The following is a 25,289-nucleotide window of genomic DNA, read 5'->3' as shown; positions in this document are numbered from 1 at the left end:
CTCGTCTGTTTGATGGACATTTTGGGTGTTTCCATCTCTTCACAATTGTAAATAATGCTGCTATAAACATTGGTGTGCAAATTTCCGTTTATGTCCTTGCCCTCATGTCCCCTGAGTAGATACCTAGCAATGGTATTGCCATGTCATATGGCAATTCTATATTTAGCTTTTTGAGGAACGGCCAAACTACATTCCACAGCGGTTGTACCATTTGACATTCCCAACAACAGTGGATAAGTGTGCCTCTTTCTCCACATCCTCTCCAGCACTTGTCATTTTCTGTTTTATTGATAATGGCCATTCTGGTGGGTGTGAGATGATATCTCATTGTGGTTTTGATTTGCATTTCTCTAATAGGCAGGAGAGTTGAGCATCTCTTCATGTGCCTTTTGGCCATTTGTATTTCCTCTTTTGAGAAGTGTCTGTTCAAGTCTTTTGCCCATTTTGTAATTGGATTGGCTGTCTTTTTGTTGTTGAGTTGAACAAACTCTTTATAAATTCAAGATACTAGACCTTTATCTGATATATCATTTCCAAATATTGTTTCCCATTGTGTAGGCTGTCTTTTTACTTTCTTGATTAAGTTCTTTGATGTGCAAAAGTGTTTAATTTTGATATTTATTTCTTTATTCAATGCTTGTGCTTTGGGTGTAAGGTCTAGGAAACTGCCTCCTAGTATAAGGTTTATAAGACATTTCCCTACATTTTCTGCTAACAGTTTTATGGTCTTAGAGCTAATGTTTAGGTCTTTGATCCATTTTGAGTTAATTTTTGTATAGGGTGTGAGATATGGGTCCTCTTTCATTCTTTTGCATATGGATATCCAGTTTTCTCGGCACCATTTATTGAAGAGACTGTTCTGTCCCGGGTGAATTGCCTTGACTGTCTTATCAAAGATCAATTGTCCATAGATGAGAGGGTCTATATCTGAACACTCTATTCAATTTCATTCGTCAGTATATCTATCTTTATGCTGGTATCATGCTGTTTTGGCCACTGTAGCATCATAATACGCCTTAAAGTCAGATAGTATGAGACCTCCGACTTCATTTTTTTCTCCTCAGGATACTTTTAATTATTCGGGGCACCCTGCCCTTCTAGGTAAATTTAGTTATTGTTTTTTCTATTTCTGAAAAGTAAGTTGTTGAGATTTCAATTGGTATTGCATTGAATCTGTAAATCAGTTTAGGTAGAATTGACATGTTAACTATATTTAGTTTCCAATCCATGAACACGGTATACCCTTCCATCTTTTAGGTCTTCTGTGATTTCTTTTAACAATTTCTTGTAGTTTTCACTGTATTGGTCTTTTGTCTCTTTAGTTGAATTTATTCCTAAATATTTTATTCTTTTGGTTGCAATTGTAAATGGAATTCGTTTCTTGATTTCCCCCTCAGATTGTTCATTACCACCATGTAGAAACACTACAGATTTTTGAGTGTTGATCTTGTAACCTGCCACTTTGCTGTACTCATTTATTAGCTCTAGTAGTTTTGCTGTGGATTTTTTGGGGTTTTTGACATATAGTATCATATCATCTGCAAACAGTGAGAGTTTTACTTCTTCCTTTCCAATTTTGATGTCTTGTATTTCTATTTCATGTCTAATTACTCTGGCTAGAACTTCCTACACAATGTCAAATCAGTGGTGATAGTGGGCATCCTTGTCTTGTTCCTGATCTTAGGGGGAAAGTTTTCAGTTTTTCCCCATTGAGGATGATATTAGATGTGGGTTTTTCATATATTCCCTTTATCATTTTGAGGAAGTTCCCTTCTATTCCTATCCTTTGAAACACATCCTTTGAAGTGTTTTCAACAGGAAAGGATGTTGAATTTTGTTAAATTCCTTTTCTGCATCAATAGAGATGACCATGTGGTTTTTCTGCTTTCATTTGTTGATATGGTGTTTACATTAATTGATTTTCTTATGTTGAACCATCCTTGCATACCTGGAATGAATCCTACTTGGTTGTGATGTATAATTCTTTTAATGTGTTGCTGGATTCGATTTGCTAGAATTTTGTTGAGAATTTTTGCATCTATATTCATTAGAGAGATTGGTTTTTAGTTTTCTTTTTTTTGTAATATCTTTGTCTGGTTTTGGTATGAGGATGCTTTTGGCTTCATAGAATGAGTTAGGTAGCTTTCCCTCCTCTTCAATTTTTTTGAAGAGTTTGAGCAGGATTGGTACTAATTCTTTCTTGAATGTTTGGTAGAATTCACATATGAAGCTATCTGGTCCTGGGCTTTTCTTTTTGGGGAACTTCTTGATGACTGATTCAATTTCTTTACTTGTGATTGGTTTGTTGAGGTCGTCTGTTTCTTCTCGAGTCAAAGTTGGTTGTTCATTCCTTTCTAGGAAGTTGTCCATTTCATCTACATTGTTGTACTTATTAGCATAACGTTGTTCATAGTGTCCTGTTATTACTTCCTTTATTTCTGTGGGGTCAGTGGTTATGTCTCCTGTTCCATTTCTGTTCTTATTTATTTACATCCTCTCTCTTCTTCTTTTTATCAATCTCACTAAGGGTTCATCAATCTTATTGATTTTCTCATAGAACCAGCTTCCAGTTTTGTTGATTTTCTAATTGTTTTCATGTTCTCAATTTCATTTATTTCTGCTCTAATCTTCATTATTTCTTTCCTTTTGCTTGCTTTGGGGTTAGTTTGCTGTTCTTTCTCTACTTCTTCCAAGTGGACAGTTAATTCCTCGATTTTTGCCCTTTCTTCTTTTTTAATACAGGCATTTAGGGCAATAAATTCACTCTTGCCACTGCCTTTGCTCCATCCTATAAGTTTTGATATGTTGTATTTTCATTTTCATTTGCCTAGACATATTTACTGATTTCTCTTGTAATTTCTTCCTTGACTCACTGGTTGTTTAAGAGCCTCCACATATTTGTGAATTTTCTGGCACTCTGCCTATTATTGATTTCCATCTTCATTCTTTTATGATCTGAGAAAGTGTTTTGTTTGATTTCAGTCTTTTTAAATTTATTGAGACTTGCCTGGTGACCCAGCACATGGTCTATCCTTGAGAATGATCCTTGAGCACTTGAGAAAAAGATGTATCCTGCTGTTGTGATGTGTAATGTTCTATAAATGTCTGTTAAGTCTAGCTCATTTATTGTATTATTCAAATTCTCTGTTTCTTTATTGATCCTGTCTAGATGTCCTGTCCATTGATGACAGTGTGGAATCAAAGTCTCCAACTATTATGGTAGATATGTCTATTTCTCTTTTTAGTGTTTTCAGTGTTTGCGTCATGTATTTTGGAGCATTCTGGCTTGGTGCATAAATATTTGTGATTGTTATGTCTTCTTGAGAATTGTTCCTTTTTTTAATACATAGTGTCCTTCTTTGTCTCTTTTAACTGTTTTACATTTGAAGTCTAATTTGTTGGATATTAGTATAGCTACTCCTGCTCTTTTCTGATTGTTATTTGCATGAAATATCTTTTCCCAACCTTTCACTTTCAACCTGTGTCTCTCCTTGGGTCTAAGGTGTGTTTCCTGTAGACAGCATATAGATGGGTCCTGTTTTTAAATCCATTCTGCCAGTCTATATCTTTTTATTGGGGAGTTTAATCCATTAACATTTAGCATTATTACTGTACAGGTAGTACTTTCTTCTACCATTTTGCCTTCTGGGTTTTATATGTCATATCTAATTTTTCTTGTTTTTACCTTTACTGATAGTCTTCCTTTCTACACTCTTCTCCACAACTCTCTCTTCTGTCTTTTCATATCTGCCTCTATTGCTCCCTTTAGTATTTCTTACAGATCCAGTCTCTTGGTCACACCTTCTCTCAGTGATTTTTTGTCAGAAAATATTTTAATTTCCCCCCTCATTTTTGAAGGACAATTTTACTGAATATAGAATTCTTGGCTGGCAGTTTTTCTCTTTCAGTAATTTAAATATATCATCCCACTGTCTTCTTGCCCCCATGGTTTCTGATGAGAAATCTACACATGGTTTTATTGGGCTTCTGTTGTATGTGATGGATAGCTTTTCTCTTGCTGCTTTCAGGATTCTCTCTTTTTCTTTGACCTCTGACATTCTGACTAGTAAGTGTCTTGGAGTATGCTTATTTGGATCTATTCTCTTTGGGGTATGCTGCACTTCTTGGATCTGTAGTTGTAAGTCTTTCATAAAAGTTGGGAAATTTTCAGTGATAATTTCCTCCATTAGTTTTTCTCCCCCTTTTCCCTTCTTTTCTCCTTCTGGAACACCCACAACACATATATTCATGTGCTTCATATTGTCATTCAATTTCCTGATTCCCTGCTCATATTTTTCCATTTTTTCCCTGTATTTTCTTTCGCTTGTTGGATTCCAGAGTTTCCATCCTCCAGTTCACTAATCCTATCTTCTGCCTCTTGAATTTCAACAGTGTAGGTTTCCATTGTTTTTTTCATCTCTTCTGCTGTGCCTTTCATTCCCATAAGTTCTGTGATTTGTTCTTTCAGACTTTCAATTTCTTCTTTTTTGTTCATTCCTTGCCTTCTTTATATCCTCCCTCAATTCATTGATTTGATTTTTGATGAGGTTTTCCATGTCTGTTTGTACATTCTGTATTAATTGTTTCAACTCCTGTATCTCATTTGAATTGTTGGTTTGTTCCTTTGAAGATATGGGCCATATCTTCAGTTTTCCTAGTGTGTCATTTGTTATCTTTTGTTGGCATCTAGGCATTTAATTACCTTAAATAGTTTATTCTGGAGATTGTTTTTACTTCTTTTACCTAGCGTTTTCTTGCTGGATGAATTTGTTGTCTGTCTCTTCTTTGACATTCAGTTCAGCTTTTTCTGGACTACTAGTTTAGGTTTTGTTTAACAGAGGAGAATTTTTCAGTTCTTGTTTTTTTGTTTCTTGCCCTGCCTATATGGTGCCTTCCCCCCCCCCCCCCCAATCCTTAGGAGGTCTACTTGGGTTTTATAGACCCTAGCCAGATTTTTCCAGACCAAACTCCTGTCTGGAGGAAAGAGTCACCTGCATCAGTTTTCCCTGAGGATGAGACCCAGCAGGTTGAATGACTTTCCTGTAAATTCTCTGGACTCTGTTTTTCTTATTTTGCCCAGTATATGGTGCTTGTCTGCCTGCAGGTCCCACAAGCATAAGATGATGCGGTACCTTTAACTTTGGCAGACTCTCCCTGGGTTCTGGGGGTTCACAGCTGGTCCAACTGGTCCAGACTGGGGTGCGCAGTGTGTTGGATCACTGACATGGCCCCAGGAGCTGTTCTATACTGTTCCTGGTTATTTAGTAGCTGCTCTGGAGGACCAACTAAATCCCACACCTTGCTAAGGTGCCATCTTGGCTCCTCCCCCCCATCTCCATCTTTTAACACATTGCTCCTGTGTACACCTAAGCTTATGGCTTGGTGAGTCAGATAATACTCAGTTCATGATGGGAATCTCATTTGCATAGGCAGTCAATCTCTTCCAGGGACCAATAGAAAGCCAGAATTCGTTTATTAAAAGAAGAATAGTCATCTTCAGAAGAGGGCATGGATTGTCTTCAAAACTGTAGATGACTTCCCTGCAACTGTCACTTCTGTTGGTACTTGCTGGAGGTTCCATGAAGTGACTCTTTTTGTCACAGGCACTTTAAGAATTGAATCTGCTGGGTCATAAGGCTCAAACGGAAGAGAAGCCTGTATTGTAGCTGGAACTTTGCTGCAGAACCTTCTCTTGCTCTTGTTTCCACTAAAAACTGGCAGCATTTTGAGTTAATCAAAATGGATAGAAGTAGCATACACAAATACATGTTGACTTCAAAAGAAAGAAAGGTCTATCAAGTGGTATGCTTCTTTTTAGCACAAAGTGCTATTTCTTTCACCTTGGAAAGGAGATCTCAATATGTTCCAGACAATTGAAATCCTAGACAGTTCTCTGAGAAGGTGCGCTCCTTAATTATTGTGGGGTTTATCTCCAACGTGGAGTTCACATATATTTCACTAAGATATCTAAAGGACTTGCTCCTTCCTCCTCTTCAGATCCAATCAGCATCGTGTCATCCATGTAGTGGACTCATGTGCTATTATGTGGAATGTCAGGATGATTAAGATATCTCTTGACTGTGATACAACAGGGAGTAGGAGAGTTGGCATAGCCCTGAAGCAATACTTGGAAGATTACTGTTGGTCATACCAGGTAAAAACAAACTATTTCTGGTTGTCCTTGCAAATTGGTAAGGAGGAAAAGTCATTTTTTTTTGTCCACAGCTGCATACCAGGTACCAGAGTTATGTTGATTTGCTCTATATACTATATCTGCAACATCAGCTCCAAACAAGCATCACCACCTGATTAGTTTAAATTAATCCACTATTATTCTCCAAGATTTGCCTGGCTTCTCTGTAGGACAAACAAGTTAGTTAAATAGGTAAATGGTAGATATTACTGCTCTGTTTTTTTCAAGTCTCTGATAATGACATTTCTCTTTGAAAATTTCCCATAGACACAGTATTGCTTTTGGTTTACTATCCTTGTAGGTAGGTGAAGTTCCAGGGATAATGCTCTTTATTCTTCAGGCCAGAGTACCTCTGTGGGGATTTTGCCAGTTGTCAGACATGATTATTATTCCAATTATACATTCAAATACTGGGGAAGGGGTTTGTGGACCTACTGGATCTACGGTGATTCAAACTTGAGATAAGATTCCAACTATCACCGACCCACCATTAGCCCCCAATTTCATTGGTGGATCAGAGTGGCATTTTGGGTGTTTTAGAAGTAGTCTCAACTCATTGTTTAATAATCCCTGTGTCAGGCAGAATTTTAGACTCCATGATCTTTGATATATGGTGCCATGCCTATAATATCATATATTTTATGGCAAAAGGCACTTTGCAGATGTAATTAAGGTAACTAATCAGTTAACTTTAAAATATGGAGAATATCCTGGATTATCCAGGTGGACTCATTGCAATCACATAATCCCTTAAAAAGCAGGCTTTCTCCCTGCTGCAAGCAGAAAAGGTGGAGGGGTCAAGAAGCAACAGAGGGGAAGAATGAGAAAGATGCAAAGTATAAAAAGTACTCGACCTGGCTAGAAGATAGAGAAGTCCATGTGAATAGCATTAGAATAAAGTGAATTCTGCCAGTAGCCATTGGGTTTAGAAGAGCAACTTCATTTCTAGATGAGAACCAGATGATTCCTTAATTTTACCCTATCAAGTGAGACCTTGATCTGACTATGCCCTCCAAGACTTCTGACCTACAAAAACGGAAATAATACATTTGTTTGCTTTAAGTTGCTAAGATTGTGGTGATTTGTTATAACAGCAATTTAAAACTAAACAATCCCCAAAGGGTCTGGGCATAGAGCTCAAGCAACATTTTAGTAGGCTTCTCATTCATTTCATTCCTAGGGATATCGTGATCGATGAACCATTGCCTAAAGATGAAAATATTCTGATTACCACTGTATCTCTAATGGTCTTTACAGTAAATTTACTTTGTGTTTTTGTCTTGTTGTTGTTAGTTAAATGCAGTCATTTATCCTCCACCTCTTTGAGATTCCATCATCTCCACTAAAAGAATTAATCTCAATGGCAGTATCTTTCATCATCATACTTAGCCTACCACTCGGATTCTTCCCTCATGAATATGTTTCTAAATGCCTTACGTGAAGGTAGTTTTCTCTGGCATCTTTGGGGGATTAGTTGGGGATGGGTGAGTGTGCACTGTCATGTGATAAATCTTCAACATTCCTGTATAATTCAGGGCTTTCTACAGAAATAGAACCAACAGGAGATATCTGTAAATATGAGACTTTATTAAAGTGTCTCATGCAACTGTGGGGATGCATGAGTCCAAATCCCCTAGGGCAGGCTGTGAGATGACAGCTCTGTTGAAGGTCTTCAACGAATCCCTCAAGAGAGGCTGGTTGACTGAAGCAGAAAGAGATTCTCTCTACTGACTTCTCCTGCAAAGCCTTCAATTTATTAGATTAAAGTAACTAACTGTGGAAGGCGCTTCCCTTGGCTGGCTGCAGATGTAATCAGTCATGGATGCAATCAACGTGCTGATGTTTAATAAACCAGCATTCTGGTTTAATAAGTGGCCACGAAATGTCCTTGCAGTAAGAGTTAGGCCAGTGCTTGCGTGACCAGACGACTGGGCACCATCACCTGGCCAAATTGACAAATGAACCTAACCATAACAGTTCTTATCTCTAAGTCATTGGATTCTTTCCTTTACATCATGCCAGAAAAGTTTTGGTATCTCAACACCATTAAACAGGCCACTGTTGAATCCAAGTTTTAGTCAATGAAACAAGTGAACTGTTGGGCCTCTTAGGTCTACATAAACTAGCACATTGCATTCAGAATCTTTGTTACATGGAGCCAAACCAATAAATCAATCCAGTGTTATTTTCCATCTTCCTTGGATTAACACCTTTAAAATATACTGTTACATACATTTCCCAGGTTTCTTTTACTATAACACAATATCGCATGTTTTTGATGTATGAACTATTTCCTTTGGTGTCTTACTTGACCCCATGGAGAATCAAGATTTGATCCTAGGTATGGGACTAGTACAAAGAGGGGAAGTGATGGTGGCTGTTCAGAACAATGGACATTCCTTGAAAGCAACTTCCCCAGAAAAGGTATTAGAGGTTTTTTAAGTGATGAAAAGCTATTCTTATTATACACAGGAGGGCAAGCCATGTATACTGGCAAGGGAAGCCCAGTTACTTGAAGGTTCATGATTCACAGCCTCCTATGAATCCAAAAGATGTCCTTAGTCCAAGTTTCAGAGTTCCACTATTTCTCTATCAATTTCATAGCTTTCACCTGAGAGACTTGGTGAAGCTGTGAATTAAAATGGCTTTGCATTCTGAATCCCACATAATTAAATTTAGTGCTTGATTTTAGGCAACATCAGGCTTCTGGTGACAAGATATAGATGATTCTCTTAGGGCTGTCATTAAATCTTTCTGGTTCTCTAGTTATGACTTGGCCTGAGATATTAGTCTTGAATGTGTCGTTCTCTTTCTGTAAGCACTGCAGTGCACTTGGAAGGCTTCATTCCCCTCTACAGCCATAATACTCAAGTGAAGAAGCCACTGGGCCCCCAAGCCAATTGTTTTGGAAGGACCTTGATTAAATCAACCAAAGTAATAATTTGATTAATTGTGATATTACTGTATGCTATGTAACCCAATTACGTTGGGAAGGAATTCAGCACTGTGTTTAAGCCCAAGATTCACCCAATCCATCTCCAAATCTCTCCTTTGAGGACCTTTTTCCTGGGACTATTCCTGATAGCAACTTCTGTATCAGTCAGAGTCCAATGAGGAGACAGAAACCACACCAGTTATTTGAACAGAGAGGATTTAATATAGAGAATTGCTGGCTAGGTGTAAAAGTTATTAAACAGTCAGCTAAAAGAGAAAGAGAGGAGTCTACTCTAAGCTACCATGGAGGAAACAACTGCAGGAAGTTGGACCCTAGGATTGAAGGAACAAAGGGAAGAGTTTATAATTATTAAAATGTATAAAGGAAGAAGAGAGGTCCTGTGGATTCCTATCACTCCTTAGCTGGCTCTGGTGTCCCTGAAGCTGGAGGATGATCTCTTGGACCTGGAAAGTGGGGTGCTGGCTGGCTGGTACTGGAATCTCTGAGGTAGGGTGCAATGAAGCTCATTCTGCTAATGTTGATAAATTGCAAACTGAATATAGCTGCTTCTAAGGAAAGGAATTGCTGCTACTGGGGTGAAGAAGTATTGCTGGGATGACACTGACAGGAGCATCAAGCAGACAAGAAGCCTACCAGAAGCAAATAGGAAGGAAACAGGAAGAAGCAGGTTGCCATGTTCTCCTCCAACCTTGCAGTCCCCTTTGGTGCACTTTCCTCAGGTCTAACATGGAGACAGCTGACAAAGCAGCAATGCGGGTTTCTGAGACCTATCCCAGCCTCACAGAGCAGATATAGAATGGAGGGTGTGCAGCTGAAGGACAACAATTTAACTGACGGAAAGAGTAACTTATTCTGAAGTCTGCAGCTTCCAAAATAGCCATAGGAACTTTTCTGAACTTCACCATACCTTCCTTTATCTCCACCACTTTAATTTCATTCTCTTTTTTTGAGTTTTGGGGTCAGACAGAGTTAGGTTTTGATTTCAGGTTTTGTTTGTTTTTTACTTATGAGCTGTTGACTATAAGCAAGGGTTTTAACCTCTTTTAGACTTAACTTACTGATTTGCAAAACCAGGGTGCAATATTTACTTCACAGGATTGATGTAAATGTTAAAGAAATAGTTTATGGGAAATGTACTTAGCGTGTAGTACTAAACAAGGTCCCATCTCTCCCATTCATATGAATCTTTCCCTTCGTTCTTCTTTTTTTTTTCTTTAAGCCAGTTGCTCGCTTGTCTTTTTCTTTGTGAGCTCTCTCTGTATATTCTCTTCCTTTTTGTTTTTCCCATCTTTTATTTCTTTCTTCCTCCCTCCCCCCCTATTTTTCCCCTATCCCTTTTGTTGTCCATTTACCGTCACATGGTCAATGAATCTGAATAAGAGAAATGCTCATAAAAGAAACTAATTTGCTTTGAAATTTGAAATTGATGTCCTTTTTTTTTTATTAATTAACGGAAAAAAGAAATTAACCCAACATTTAGAAATCATACCATTCTACATATGCAATCAGTAATTCTTAACATCATCACATAGATGCATGATCATCATTTCTTAGTACATTTGCATCGGTTTAGAAGAACTAGCAGCACAACAGAAAAAGATATAGAATGTTAATATAGAGAAAAAAAATAAAAGTAATAATAATAGTAAAAAAAAACCAAAAAAACAAAAAAAACAAACCTATAGCTCAGATGCAGCTTCATTCAGTGTTTTAACATGATTAATTTACAATTAGGTATTATTGTGCTGTCCATTTTTGAGTTTTTGTATCTAGTCCTATTGCACAGTCTGTATCCCTTCAGCTCCAATTACCCATTATCTTACCCTGTTTCTAACTTCTGCAGGACTCTGTTACCAATGACATATTCCAAGTTTATTCTCGAATGTCGGTTCACATCAGTGGGACCATACAGTATTTGTCCTTTAGTTTTTGGCTAGACTCACTCAGCATAATGTTCTCTAGGTCCATCCATGTTGTTACATGCTTCATAAGTTTATTCTGTCTTAAAGCTGCATATTATTCCATCGTATGTATATACCACAGTTTGTTTAGCCACTCTTCTGTTGATGGAGATTTTGGCTGTTTCCATCTCTTTGCAATTGTAAATAATGCTGCTATAAACATTGGTGTGCAAATGTCCGTTTGTGTCTTTGCCCTTAAGTCCTTTGAGTAGATACCTAGCAATGGTATTGCTGGGTCGTATGGCAATTCTATATTCAGCTTTTTGAGGAACCGCCAAACTGCCTTCCACAGTGGTTGCACCCTTTGACATTCCCACCAACAGTGGATAAGTGTGCCTCTTTCTCCGCATCCTCTCCAGCACTTGTCATTTTCTGTTTTGTTGATAATGGCCATTCTGGTGGGTGTGAGATGATATCTCATTGTGGTTTTGATTTGCATTTCTCTAAAGGCCAGGGACATTGAGCATCTCTTCATGTGCCTTTTGGCCATTTGTATTTCCTCTTCTGGTAGGTGTCTGTTCAAGTTTTTCCCATTTTGTAATTGGGTTGGTTGTCTTTTTGTTGTTGAGTTGAATATTCTCTTTATAAATTCTGGATACTAGACCTTTATCTGATATGTCATTTCCAAATATTATCTCCCATTGTGTAGGCTGTCTTTCTACTTTCCTGATGAAGTTCTTTGATGCACAGAAGTGTTTAATTTTGAGGAGGTCCCATTTATTTATTTCCTTCTTCAGTGCTCTTGCTTTAGGTTTAAGGTCCATAAAACCGCCTCCAATTGTAAGTTTCATAAGATATCTCCCTACATTTTCCTCTAACTGTTTTATGGTCTTAGACCTAATGTTTAGATCTTTGACCCATTTTGAGTTAACTTTTGTATAGGGTGTGAGATACGGGTCTTCTTTCATTCTTTTGCATATGGATATCCAGTTCTCTAGGCACCATTTATTGAAGAGACTGTTCTGTCCCAGGTGAGTTGGCTTGACTGCCTTATCAAAGATCAAATGTCCATAGATGAGAGGGTCTATATCTGAGCACTCTATTCGATTCCATTGGTCGATATATCTATCTTTATGCCAATACCATGCTGTTTTGACCACTGTGGCTTCATAATATGCCTTAAAGTCAGGCAGCGCAAGACCTCCAGCTTCGTTTTTTTTCCTCAAGATGTTTTTAGCAATTCGGGGCACACTGCCCTTCCAGACAAATTTGCTTATTGGTTTTTCTATTTCTGAAAAATAAGTTGTTGGGATTTTGATTGGTATTGCATTGAATCTGTAAATCAATTTATGTATGATTGACATCTTAACTATATTTAGTCTTCCAATCCATGAACACGGTATGCCCTTCCACCTATTTAGGTCTTCTGTGATTTCTTTTAGCAGTTTTTTGTAGTTTTCTTTATATAGTTTTTTTGTCTCTTTAGTTAAATTTATTCCTAGGTATTTTATTCTTTTAGTTGCAATTGTAAATGGGATTCATTTCTTGATTTCCCCCTCAGCTTGTTCATTACTAGTGTATAGAAATGCTACAGATTTTTGAATGTTGATCTTGTAACCTGCTACTTTGCTGTACTCATTTATTAGCTCTAGTAGTTTTGTTGTGGATTTTTCCGGGTTTTCAACATATAGTATCATATCGTCTGCAAACAGTGATAGTTTTACTTCTTCCTTTCCAATTTTGATGCCTTGTATTTCTTTTTCTTGTCTAATTGCTCTGGCTAGAACCTCCAACACAATGTTGAATAATAGTGGTGATAGTGGACATCCTTGTCTTGTTCCTGATCTTAGGGGGAAAGTTTTCAATTTTTCCCCATTGAGGATGATATTAGTTGTGGGTTTTTCATATATTCCCTCTATCATTTTAAGGAAGTTCCCTTGTATTCCTATCTTTTGAAGTGTTTTCAACAGGAAAGGATGTTGAATCTTGTCAAATGCCTTCTCTGCATCAATTGAGATGATCATGTGATTTTTCTGCTTTGATTTGTTGATATGGTGTATTACATTAATTGATTTTCTTATGTTGAACCATCCTTGCATACCTGGGATGAATCCTACTTGGTCATGATGTATAATTCTTTTAATGTGTTGTTGGATACAATTTGCTAGAATTTTATTGAGGATTTTTGCATCTATATTCATTAGAGAGATTGGTCTGTAGTTTTCTTTTTTTGTAATATCTTTGCCTGACTTTAGTATGAGGGTGATGTTGGCTTCATAGAATGAATTAGGTAGTTTTCCCTCCACTTCGATTATGTTGAAGAGTTTGAGGAGAGTAGGTACTAATTCTTTCTGGAATGTTTGATAGAATTCACATGTGAAGCCGTCTGGTCCTGGACTTTTCTTTTTAGGAAGCTTTTGAATGACAAATTCAATTTCTTTACTTGTGTTTGGCTTGCTGAGGCCATCCATTTCTTCCTGAGTCAAAGTTGGTTGTTCATGTCTTTCCAGGAACCCACCCATTTCATCTAAATTGTTGTATTTATTAGCTTAAAGTTGTTCATAGTATCCTGTTATTACCTCTCTCATTTCTGTGAGGTCAGTAGTTAGGTCTCCTCTTCCATCTCTGATCCTACTTATCTGCATCGTCTCTCTTCCTCCCTTTGTCAATCTTGCTAAGGGCCCATCAATCTTATTGATTTTCTCATAGAACCAACTTCTGGTCTTAGTGATTTTCTCTATTATTTTCATGTTTTCGATTTCATTTATTTCTGCTCTAATCTTTGTTATTTCTTTCCTTTTGCTTGCTTTGGGATTAGTTTGCTGTTCTTTCTCCAGTTCTTCCAAGTGGACAGTTAATTCCTGCATTTTTGCCTTTTGTTCTTTTCTGATATAGGCATTTAGGGCAATAAATTTCCCTCTTAGCACTGCCTTTGCTGCGTCCCATAAGTTTTGATATGTTGTGTTTTCATTTTCATTCTCCTCGAGGTATTTACTAATTTCTCTTGCAATTTCTTCTTTGACCCACTTGTTGTTTAAGAGTGTGTTGTTGAGCCTCCATGTATTTGTGAATTTTTGGCACTCTGCCTATTATTGATTTCCAACTTCATTCCTTTATGATCCGAGAAAGTGTTGTGTATGATTTCAATCTTTTTAAATTTGTTAAGACTTGCTTTGTGACCCAGCATATGGTCTATCTTTGAGAATGATCCATGAGCACTTGAGAAAAAGGTGTATCCTGCTGTTGTGGGATGTAATGTCCTATAAATGTCTGTTAAGTCAAGCTCATTTATAGTAATATTCAGATTCTCTATTTCTTTATTGATCCTCTGTCTAGATGTTCCATCCATTGATGAGAGTGGTGAATTGAAGTCTTCAACTATTATGGTAGATGTGTCTATTTCCCTTTTCAGTGTTTGCAGTGTATTCCTCATGTATTTTGGGGCATTCTGATTCAGTGCGTAAATATTTATGATTGCTATGTCTTCTTGTTTAATTGTTCCTTTTATTAGTAGATAGTGTCCTTTTTTTGTCTCTTTTAACTGTTTTACATTTGAAGTCTAATTTGTTGGATATTAGTATAGCCACTCCTGCTCTTTTCTGGTTGTTATTTGCATGAAATATCTTTTCCCAACCTTTCACTTTCAACCTATGTTTATCTTTGGGTCTAAGATGTGTTTCCTATAGACAGCATATAGAAGGATCCTGTTTTTTAATCCATTCTGCCAGTCTATGTCTTTTGATTGGGGAATTCAGTCCATTAACATTTAGAGTTGTTACTGTTTGGATAATATTTTCCTCTAACATTTTGCCTTTTGTATTATATATATCATATCTGACTTTCCTTCTTTCTACACTCTTCTCCATACCTCTCTCTTCTGTCTTTTCGTATCTGACTCTAGTGCTCCCTTTACTATTTCTTGCAGAGCTGGTCTCTTGGTCACAAATTCTCTCAGTGACTTTTTGTCTGAGAATGTTTTAATTTCTCCCTCATTTTTGAAGGACAATTTTGCTGAATATAGGAGTCTTGGTTGGCAGTTTTTCTCTTTTAGTAATTTAAATATATCATCCCACTGTCTTCTAGCTTCCATGGTTTCTGCTGAGAAATCTACACATAGTCTTATTGGGTTTCCCTTGTATGTGATGGATTGTTTTTCTCTTGCTGCTTTCAAGATCCTCTCTTTCTCTTTGACCTCTGACATTCTAACTAGTAAGTTTCTTGGAGAATGCGTATTTGGGTCTAATCTCTTTGGGATGCGCTGCACTTCTTGGATCTGTAATTTTAGGTCTTTCATAAGAGTTGGGAAATTTTCAGTGATAATTTCTTCCATTAGTTTTTCTCCTCCTTTTCCCTTCTCTTCTCCTTCTGGGACACCCACAACACGTATATTTGTGCGCTTCATATTGTCCTTGAGTTCCCTGATACCCTGTTCAAATTTTTCCATTCTTTTCCTGATAGTTACTGTTTCTTTTTGGAATTCAGATGTTCCATCCTCCAGTTCACTAATTGTAGCTTCTGTCTCTTTAAATCTATCATTGTAGGTATCCATTGTTTTTTCCATCTTTTCTACTTTATCCTTCACTTCCATAAGATCTGTGATTTGTTTTTTCAGTTTTTCTATTTCTTCTTTTTGTTCAGCCCATGTCTTCTTCATGTCCTCCCTCAATTTATCGATTTCGTTTTTGAAGAGGTTTTCCATTTCTGTTCGTATATTCAGCATTAGTTGTTTCAGCTCCTGTATCTCATTTGAACTATTGGTTTGTTCCTTTGACTGGGCCATATTTTCAATTTTCTGAGCGTGATCCATTATCTTCTGCTGGCGTCTGGGCATTTAGTCAGATTTCCCTGGGTGTTGGACCCAACAGGTTGAAAGATTTTTCTGTGAAATCGCTGGGTTCTGTTTTTCTTATCCTGCCCAGTAGGTGGCGTTCGTGGCACACGTTTGTCTGCGGGTCCCACCAGTAAAAGGTGCTGTGGGTCCTTTAACTTTGGAAAACTCTCACTGTGGGGGAGGTTTGCCAGTGGCTTGGAAGAGTGCCAGCCCGCCCGGGGGTCCGAATGCGGGGAGGGTCGCCGGCCGCCGTAGCCCGGGAGAGCACCCATCTGAATTTCCTAGTCGGCCTGGGGCTCCAAGCCTGGTGGGAGGGCGCCACCCTCCACGGCCCGGGAGAGTGCACCGTTCCCAGCCGGACTGGGGAGTCATGTGTTTGGAAGGGACCCCCCCGGTCACCGTTCTCCGCGACCTGGGGATTTCCGATCCAATTCTCTCAGTTGGTCCAGGGGGCTGCGCGTGGTGGGGGCGCCAGCTGCCGTGGCTTGAGGGGACCGCCTGCCCAATTCTGCCAGCTGGCCCGGGAAGGAGGAGGGGAGGGACTCCGGCCGCTTGCCGCCCCACCCGGGGAAGCCCGCGCCCCTCGGCGATCTCACCGGAGTGGGTTCTCCCAGCCAGTCAGCCGTTCCAGGATGGGGTACGCTGTCTTTTTGATCTCTGTCGTGGCTCCGGGAGCTGCTCTGTATCGTTTCTACTCCCCTAGTAGCTGTTCTGGAGGAGGAAAGGTGAGAATGGCAAGGCTGTCGAGGACGGTGGCAGAGGAGCCGGTGAAGGCAGAAGAGGGCATGGTGATGGTTGGAGAGCCGCTTCTCGCACAGGGGTGTGACAGCCGGGCTTCTTCTTCCCAACACCTTTCCTCACCTGGCCTGGCCCCAGCCGCCCCCGCCGCCCCAGCCCGCAGAGCAGGAGGGTCCAGGGCTAGCTCATCCTGGTCAATCCGGGCGCCACCTCTTGATGTCCTTTTGAGATCAATGAACTGTTTATGCATCTCAGGTCCTCTTAGATGCCATATTGGAAATTACCATTTTGAGAGTTTCTGAATGTACTGTGTAATGTTTGCTAAGGTCTATGGCGTATTGAATCAGGTAGAAATGTTCTAGGTTTCAAATTATAGAAAACAACAATTATTGGCTGTATTAAATAGGGCCTATTGTTCTCACAGAGAGGCAGCTGCTAGCATTGTTTCAGAGGCTCAACTATGTCGCGATCAGTGTCTCTTCCGTTCTCTTGGGCTTTTCTATTTACAGACATTATATATATTAGAAGTGGGAAAAAGGGTTGGGGTAAATAGTAAGTGAAAGCACCAGCAATGCCTTTCTCTTTTACCAGATAAAGAAAGCTTTCTCTGAAGTTCATAGCTGACTTCTGATTAGGTCTCATTGGCCAGTCCTGGGTCTCTCTATCCATTATGATTTATTTTTAAAAATGTGCAATTTATTTAACAGTGCTAAATTTTAGGCAGCTCAGGGAACCATAGGCAAGATAGAAGAATGAGGGTGAGGAGTCTATAGACAGAATGAATAGAGATTATTCAGGACTTTCAATTTGTATGAGAAGCGTGTGAACTTACCATAAGTTATAAGGACAGTCCAGGTGACAGTACACTATGCTATCCCCGGCTGGAGGACGTCATTGAGATCCCTAGGCCAGGTTAGGGTGAAGGTGGCAGCCAGGACACAGAAGACAGAAGTCACACTGAATAGATGGGCACAGGCAAGAGTCTCAGTTAATAATATAAGTTAAAGTACTGGGTTCAAGACAGGAATGAGGAAATGAACAAGGTGATTGTTTTCAGGGCCAAGTGACTGATGATTTCACATGACAGAGCAGAACTAGAGGATGCCCCATTTGATTTTAAACATGTTTTTTTGAGGGGAGATTTTAAACATGTTTTTTTTGGGGAGAGCAATGGAGAATTATTAAAGAGGTTTTATTTCTTGAGAAATGTTGGGTCTCATTGCAGTTGGGGATTATAGCAAGAATTCTGATATTGGTGATGGGCAGATAAGGGCTGCTGGCTAGCTATTTGACGTTCACTTCCCACCCTCTTCTCTTTACTTGCTCCTTTGTTTGGGCTGAAAATGAAGAACTCTCACTTTCTTAACCTCTCTTGCAGGACAGCACAGTCCTGGACATTGAGAACACACTGAAGAAAGATTCTTGTACACAAGCTTAAATGTTATAACAGTAGGCTGTGGGATGTTTACACTTCTATTTGAATCTGGAAGAAAAGTATTGATATATTTTAATCTACATCTGTTCAAATATGTTTTGCCAAGGTTGTTGTTCTAGTTTGCTAGCTGCTGGAATGCAATATACCAGAAACAGAATGGCTTTTAAAAAAGGGGAATTCAATGAGTTGCTAATTTACAGTTCTAAGGCTGAGAAAATGTCGCAATTAAAACAAGTCTATAGAAATGTCCAATCAAAGGCATCCAGGGAAAGATACCTTGGTTCGAGAAGGCCAATAAAGTTCAGGGTTTCTCTCTCAAGTGGAAGGGCACAGGGCAAACACAGAGTTTCTCTCTCATCTGGAAAGGCACATGGTGAATACGGTCAGGGTTCCTCTCTCATCTGGAAGGGCACATGACAAACATGGCGTCATCTGCTAGCTTCTTCTCCTGGCTTTCTGTTTCATGAAGCTCCCCAGGAGACATTTTCCCTTCTTCATCTCCAAAGGTCTCTGGCTGGTGGACTCTGCTTCTCGTGGCTATGTTGTTCTGCTCTGCTCTCTCTGAATCTCTTTCATTTTCCAAAATGTTTCCTCTTTTATAGGACTCCAAAAACTTATCAAGACCCACCCAAAATGGGTGGAGACATGTCATCACCTAATCCAGCTTAACAACCACTCTTGATTAAATCACATCTCCAATCCAGGATCTGATTAAAGTTTCAAACATACAGTATTGAATAGGGGTTATTCATGAAATGGAATTTAGATTGGAACACGGCTTTCCCAGGGGACGTACATCCTTCCAAACCAGCACAGTTGTCTACAGGGAATAGGTAGAGAAGAGCACAAAAGTGTTTGTTGTTGATCGGGCTCTTTTTGTTCACTCTTTTCCTTCCACTTAACTTCATGGCACAACTCATACTTCTGATGCTTCCCTGATCCTACCCTACCACACAGCCCCTACAGTCCTCCTTGAATACATGCTTATAAGATTCTTCTTTGCATTCTACATAGCTAAGATAGTTTCCACAGCCAGTGATAATTCAAAGCCTTTCCACAATGTCTGCAGGTTCTTAAGGGGTTACTTTCTTGTGGTTTCTGCTTTCTGGATCCTAAGCTAGCTCTTTCTTTGAACCAACCCAGATATGAAACTCAGCTCCTTCATTGAGTTTTCACAAAAAAGTTCAACCATCCCAAGGGCTTTGTGAGTTTAGTATCTTAATGGTGAGGAATCATATTGCAAAATTCATGGCCTTCTGGTTAGGTCTCCCTCTCCTCTTTCCTCCTTTCTGGAAACAATATTCTCCCCTTTGTCTCATGTGTAATTGTTTCACATCCTTCTTTTATGCTTTTGGGGCTACCAACATGAAGGTCCCATGAGGATTCCCCTGCTACAAGTTGGCCTATCTAGGTATACTGTGCAGGAAGGCATCTATCCTTCTGAAAAGAATTCTTCTACTGACTACTAAGGGAATTCACTATCTCATCACATCATATGTAGTTCTGTAGTCATTTTTACACATATATTTTCTCTCTCTGGTATTAAGCTCTTGAAAATTCATTCCTTCTTCATCTTTTTGATCTCTATACTTTCTGCCTTAGAAGTGGGTGGTCAGTAAATTTGTATTAAATAGTAAATGAATGTATCATATATGGCTTCAGCCTCTTAAAGAAACAAATGAAGTTCTTTCAAGTGGACATTCTTGATTATGTGCAGCTAACCCATTCCCCACTCTATGTACAAGATGAAGCATAGACCATGGTTTTTATGCCCAGTGCATAACTTTATTAAGAAATGACTGAAGATACTGTAACACAGATAGCATTGGTATAGCGACAGGCAAGATAATTTTGATCCTGAAAGTAAGAGGCAGAATCAGATGTTGAAATGTGGGGAAGTTCAACCCTATTTAGAAGTTGAATTTTGGATAAATAGCTTCCATTCTCCCTGGTGCCACTTGAGGAATTTCAGTTGGCTCTCTTCTGATGCTGTTGATGTTGGGGAAAAAATTAGAAGCTGTCAGCAGATCGAAAAGCAGGCAAACATTAGCCTTGAAGACAGTTTTCAAGGATAAATTCTGCAACCTCAGTAATTTTCAAGCCTGCAGGCAAGTCATGAATAAAATATCCAAAGCAATTTGATGATCAGCATTTGGGCTTGCAGCATTTCTGGGTCTCCAGTGGAGGGTCTAGGTATTCATTGTTGAATGGAATCAGATGGAACGGTGAAGCTCATATCCTTGGTACCTCCAAAATAAAAGCTGAAGTGAAGTCTAAGAGCTTGTTAGTGGTCCAGTGGAGGATGAGAAGATAATCATTTCGGAGATACTGTGTCCTGGGCAAACTGAAAATCAGCAGCATGGATTTTAGCAGGTGGGCTGGCAGCAGGCGAGCTCACAGCAGCTGGGCTGGTAGCAACACCCACAGCAGCAGACTGGGCGGCAGCAGGACTGCCCACAGTAGGATGGGCGGCAGCAGGAGGCCTGGGCGTAGTGCAGCTGGCAGCAGGATGGGGGGATGCAGCCCACCACACAGCAGGGGGGCAGGCAGGTGCCCTCCACACGGCAGTCTGGGCGGCACCACCTGACGCGGCAGCTCACACCTCCACTGCCACCGTCCTGGCCACAGCCGGTGCCACAGCCGGTGCCACAGCCGGTACCACAGCCGGTGCCACAGCAGGTGCCACAGCCAGTGCCACAGCCGGTGCCACAGCCAGTGCCACAGCCAGTGCCACAGCTAGTCCCGCAGCAGCTGGTCTGGCAGCAGCTGGGCTGACAGCAGCTGGTCTGGCAGCAGCTTGGCTGGCAGCAGCTGGACCCGCCGCAGCCTGTTTGGCAGCAGCTGTTCTGGCAGCAGTTTGGCTGGCAGCAGCTGGAGCCACAGGTCCCGTCAGTGGAGCAGGTGGGAAATCCACAGAAGCTGGTGTGGCAGCAGGCCATGGTGTCAGGAATGGAGGGAGAGTTGGACTGTTAAGAGAAGTTTCTGAGTTTTGGCTGTGACTTCCACATCAGACCTTTTATATATCTCAGCCACCTGCTGTTTATAAAATTCTTAACATATCTTCCTTGTTTTTGTTTCAGTTTGTTCCTCAGTGGTCCTCTGATTGGCTTATATTGAAGTATTTATGACACATTTCAGCAGCAGTTTAGAAATTACTTTGTTTTATAGTTTCATTAGGTCTTGTTATGTCAGTCCTTTGCTCTTTAGAATACGTTTGTGGTTTCCCATGTTTAAAGAGTCCTTCCGTTTTAGTTCGAATCAACAGCTTCATTTTGTAGAGGTAATTATCTCATATGACAAGCTGTCCATACCTCCCGGGTTAAGGGTATTTTGCTCTTATTTTTAACCAGTTTTTTCTTTCTGTATATATAGACTGAATTCTCTTGAATTTAGGATATCAGAGCATCCAATGCAATGAAAAAATACCTTTGGTCATGCCTAATTAAAAGTTTCCAACTCAACTAAAAGAATAAAATACCTAGGAATAAATTTAACTAAAGAGACAAAAAACCTATATAAAGAAAACTACAAAAAACTGCTAAAAGAAATCACAGAAGACCTAAATAGATGGAAGGACATACCGTGTTCATGGATTGGAAGACTAAATATAGTTAAGATGTCAATCCTACCTAAATTGATTTACAGATTCAATGCAATACCAGTCAAAATCCCAACAACTTATTTTTCAGAAATAGAAAAACCAATAAGCAAATTTATCTGGAAGGGCAGGGTGCCCCGAATTGCTAAAAACATCTTGAGGAAAAAAAACGAAGCTGGAGGTCTCGCGCTGCCTGACTTTAAGGCATATTATGAAGCCACAGTGGTCAAAACAGCATGGTATTGGCATAAAGATAGATATATCGACCAATGGAATCGAATAGAGTGCTCAGATATAGACCCTCTCATCTATGGACATTTGATCTTTGATAAGGCAGTCAAGCCAACTCACCTGGGACAGAGCAGTCTCTTCAATAAATGGTGCCTAGAGAACTGGATATCCATATGCAAAAGAATGAAAGAAGACCCATCTCTCACACCCTATACAAAAATTAACTCAAAATGGATCAAAGATCTAAACATTAGGTCTAAGACCATAAAACAGTTAGAGGAAAATGTTGGGAGATATCTTATGGATCTTACAACTGGAGGCGGTTTTATGGACCTTAAACCTAAAGCAAGAGCACTGAAGAAGGAAATAAATAAATGGGAACTCCTCAAAATTAAACACTTTTGTGCATCAAAGAACTTCATCAAGAAAGTAGAAAGACAGCCTTCACAATGGGAGACAATATTTGGAAATGATATATCAGATAAAGGTCTAGTATCCAGAATTTATAAAGAGATTGTTCATCTCAACAACAAAAAGACAGCCAACCCAATTACAAAATGGGAAAAAGACTTGAACAGACACCTCTCAGAAGAGGAAATACGAATGGCCAAGAGGCACATGAAGAGATGCTCAATGTCCCTGGCCATTAGAGAAATGCAAATCAAAACCACAATGAGATATCATCTCACACCCACCAGAATGGCCATTATCAACAAAACAGAAAATGACAAGTGCTGGAGAGGGTGCGGAGAAAGAGGCACACTTATCCACTGTTGGTGGGAATGTCAAAGGGTGCAACCACTGTGGAAGGCAGTTTGGCGGTTCCTCAAAAAGCTGAATATAGAATTGCCATACGACCCAGCAATACCATTGCTAGGTATCTACTCAAAGGACTTAAGGGAAAGACACAAACGGACATTTGCACACCAATGTTTATAGCAGCATTATTTACAATTGCAAAGAGATGGAAACAGCCAAAATCTCCATCAACAGAAGAGTGGCTAAACAAACTGTGGTATATACATACGATGGAATATTATGCAGCTTTAAGACAAGATAAACTTATGAACCATGTAATAACATGGATGGACCTAGAGAATATTATGCTGAGTGAATCCAGCCAAAAACTAAAGGACAAATACTGTATGGTCCCACTGATGTGAACGGACATTCGAGAATAAACTTGAAATATGTCATTGGTAACAGAGTTCAGCAGGAGTTAGAAACAGGGTAAGACAATGGGTAATTGAAGCTGAAGGGATACAGACTGTGCAACAGGACTAGATACAAAAACTCAAAAATGGACAACACAATAATACCTAATTGTAAAGTAATCATGTTAAAACACTGAATGAAGCTGCATCTGAGCTATAGGTTTTTGTTTTGTTTTGTTTTGTTTTGTTTTGATTTTACTATTATTACTTTTATTTTTTTCTCTATATTAACATTCTATATCTTTTTCGGTTATGTTGCTAGTTCTTCTAAACCAATGCAAATGTACTAAGAAATGATGATCATGCATCTATGTGATGATGTTAAGAATTAATGATTGCATGTGTAGAATGGTATGATCTCTAAATGTTGGGTTAATTTCTTTTTTTCCGTTAATTAAAAAAAAAAAAAAAAAGAGAAGGGATAATTGGAGATGAAGGGATACAGACTGTACAACGGGACTGGATATAAAAACTCAGAAATGGACAGCACAATACTACCCAATTGTAATGCAATTATGTTAAAACACTGAATGAAGCTGCATGTGAGGTATAGGTTTTTTGTTTTTGTTTTTTTTGTTTTTTTTTCTTTCTATTATTGTTTTAATTCTTATTCTGTTGTCTTTTTATTTCTTTTTCTAAATCGATGCAAATGTACTAAGAAATGATGAATATGCAACTATGTGATGTTATTAAGAATTACTGATTGTACATGTAGATTGGAATGATTTCTAATTGTTTTGTTAATTCTTTTTTTAATTAATAAAAAAAAAAAAGAGTTACCCCCCCCAAAAAAAAAAAAAAGTTTCCAACTCATTTACTCCAACATCAAATCAAATTGCCATTCCAGTTTCTTTGCTTTCAACTAATTTGAAACGTATAAAATATTACTCGTGTTCAGGTCAGAAATCCTTCCTTCTGAATGAAATGGCATAGTTTATAGGAAGGTATCAAGCAGAGTGCCTGGCTTGTGGTAGAAACTTAATAAACGTTTATTGAATCTGTTTTGAATAGGTAGAGTAAAAGGCATGATTCACGGATACCTGTATTACTATAACTGACTAAATAGAACTTTCAAACTTTGTGCCTCTCATGAAGGACTCCTTTTTATTTGCTGTAACAAAAAAAAGAGTAGGAAAAGTTTATTTTTTTCTAGAATAGTTAAACCAAGGCTCAGGAAAGGCATCGAGAGGTTATAACATTTTGGAGAATGCACTGTCACCTATTTTGATCTTTGAAGTTCTTAATTCATCTGTGATCCATCATTGCTACCAATGAAATGATAGAGGTAAATGCTGAGAGCTTGTAAATGACTTAGAAAACCTTTTCTCCTAATGTTATACATTTGCATCCCATTGTATCTTGTATATTCAATATTTCAATGAAGAATTGAAAAATTAAATGATAAAAGCTGTTTGTTTTTGTTCTAGGTTTGTGTTGACTTCTTATGAGGTGTTTTTTTAAGTTGGGTTTTAAAGTGAAAAATGAAACATAGTTGTTTCAGATTTTTACAACATCTCTCCCACAAATGGTGATGGTAGAGCTCACTGAGTACTCGCTAGAGCTGTTTCTTCTACTATCATTCAGACATAAAATAAACCTTATGTGTACCTATTTTAGTATATATAAGATGCATGTTCTAGTTTGCTAGCTGCCAGAATGCAACATACCAGAAACATATGGGCTTTTAATAAAAGGGGATTTATTTCATTAGTTCTTCAGAGGAAAGGCAGTTAACTTTCATCTGAGGTTCCTTCTCACGTGGGAAGACACAGGGTGGTCTCTGCTGGCCTTCTCTCCAGGCCTCTGGGTTCCGACAACTTTCCCTGGGGTGTTTTCTTTCTGCATCCCAAAGGCCTGGGCTGAGCTGCGAGTGCTGAGATGAGGTAAGCTGAGCTGCCTGGCTGTGCTACCTTGAGCTCTCTCATTTAAGTGCCAGCCAATTAAATCAAACATTATTCATTGCAGCAGGCACGCCTCCTAGCCGACTGCAGGTGTAATGAGCGACAGATGAAGTTCATGGATCATTGGCTCATGTCCACAACAACGTAACAAGGCACCTTCAACTGGCCAAGTTGACAACTGAATCTAACTACCACAGTGCATTTCTAAAGCTGCCAGAATGCAACACAGTAGAGATGGATTCGTTTTAATAAGGGGATTTATTTATTTTCAAGTTTATAGTTCTTCAGAGT

General features: G+C 39.0%; 1 protein-coding gene and 1 long non-coding RNA gene across 2 annotated transcripts in view; one reads left to right on the top strand and one right to left on the bottom strand.

The window, feature by feature from the left end:
* Positions 1–25,289, top strand: part of LOC143687453 (uncharacterized) — an 83,142-nt gene that overhangs the window by 56,502 nt on the left and 1,351 nt on the right. The gene's annotated exons all lie outside the window — the stretch shown is intronic.
* Positions 20,421–20,993, bottom strand: LOC143685886 (keratin-associated protein 1-1-like). The gene has a single exon (XM_077163028.1). It carries the CDS (start codon positions 20,991–20,993, stop codon positions 20,421–20,423), a length of 573 nt encoding a protein of 190 aa, XP_077019143.1.

This window comes from Tamandua tetradactyla, chromosome 6 (genome assembly GCF_023851605.1).
Source record: "Tamandua tetradactyla isolate mTamTet1 chromosome 6, mTamTet1.pri, whole genome shotgun sequence".
Lineage (NCBI taxonomy): Eukaryota > Metazoa > Chordata > Mammalia > Pilosa > Myrmecophagidae > Tamandua > Tamandua tetradactyla.
The sequence above is the reverse complement of the archived record's forward strand: the minus strand, read 5'-3'. Positions and strand labels throughout refer to the sequence as shown.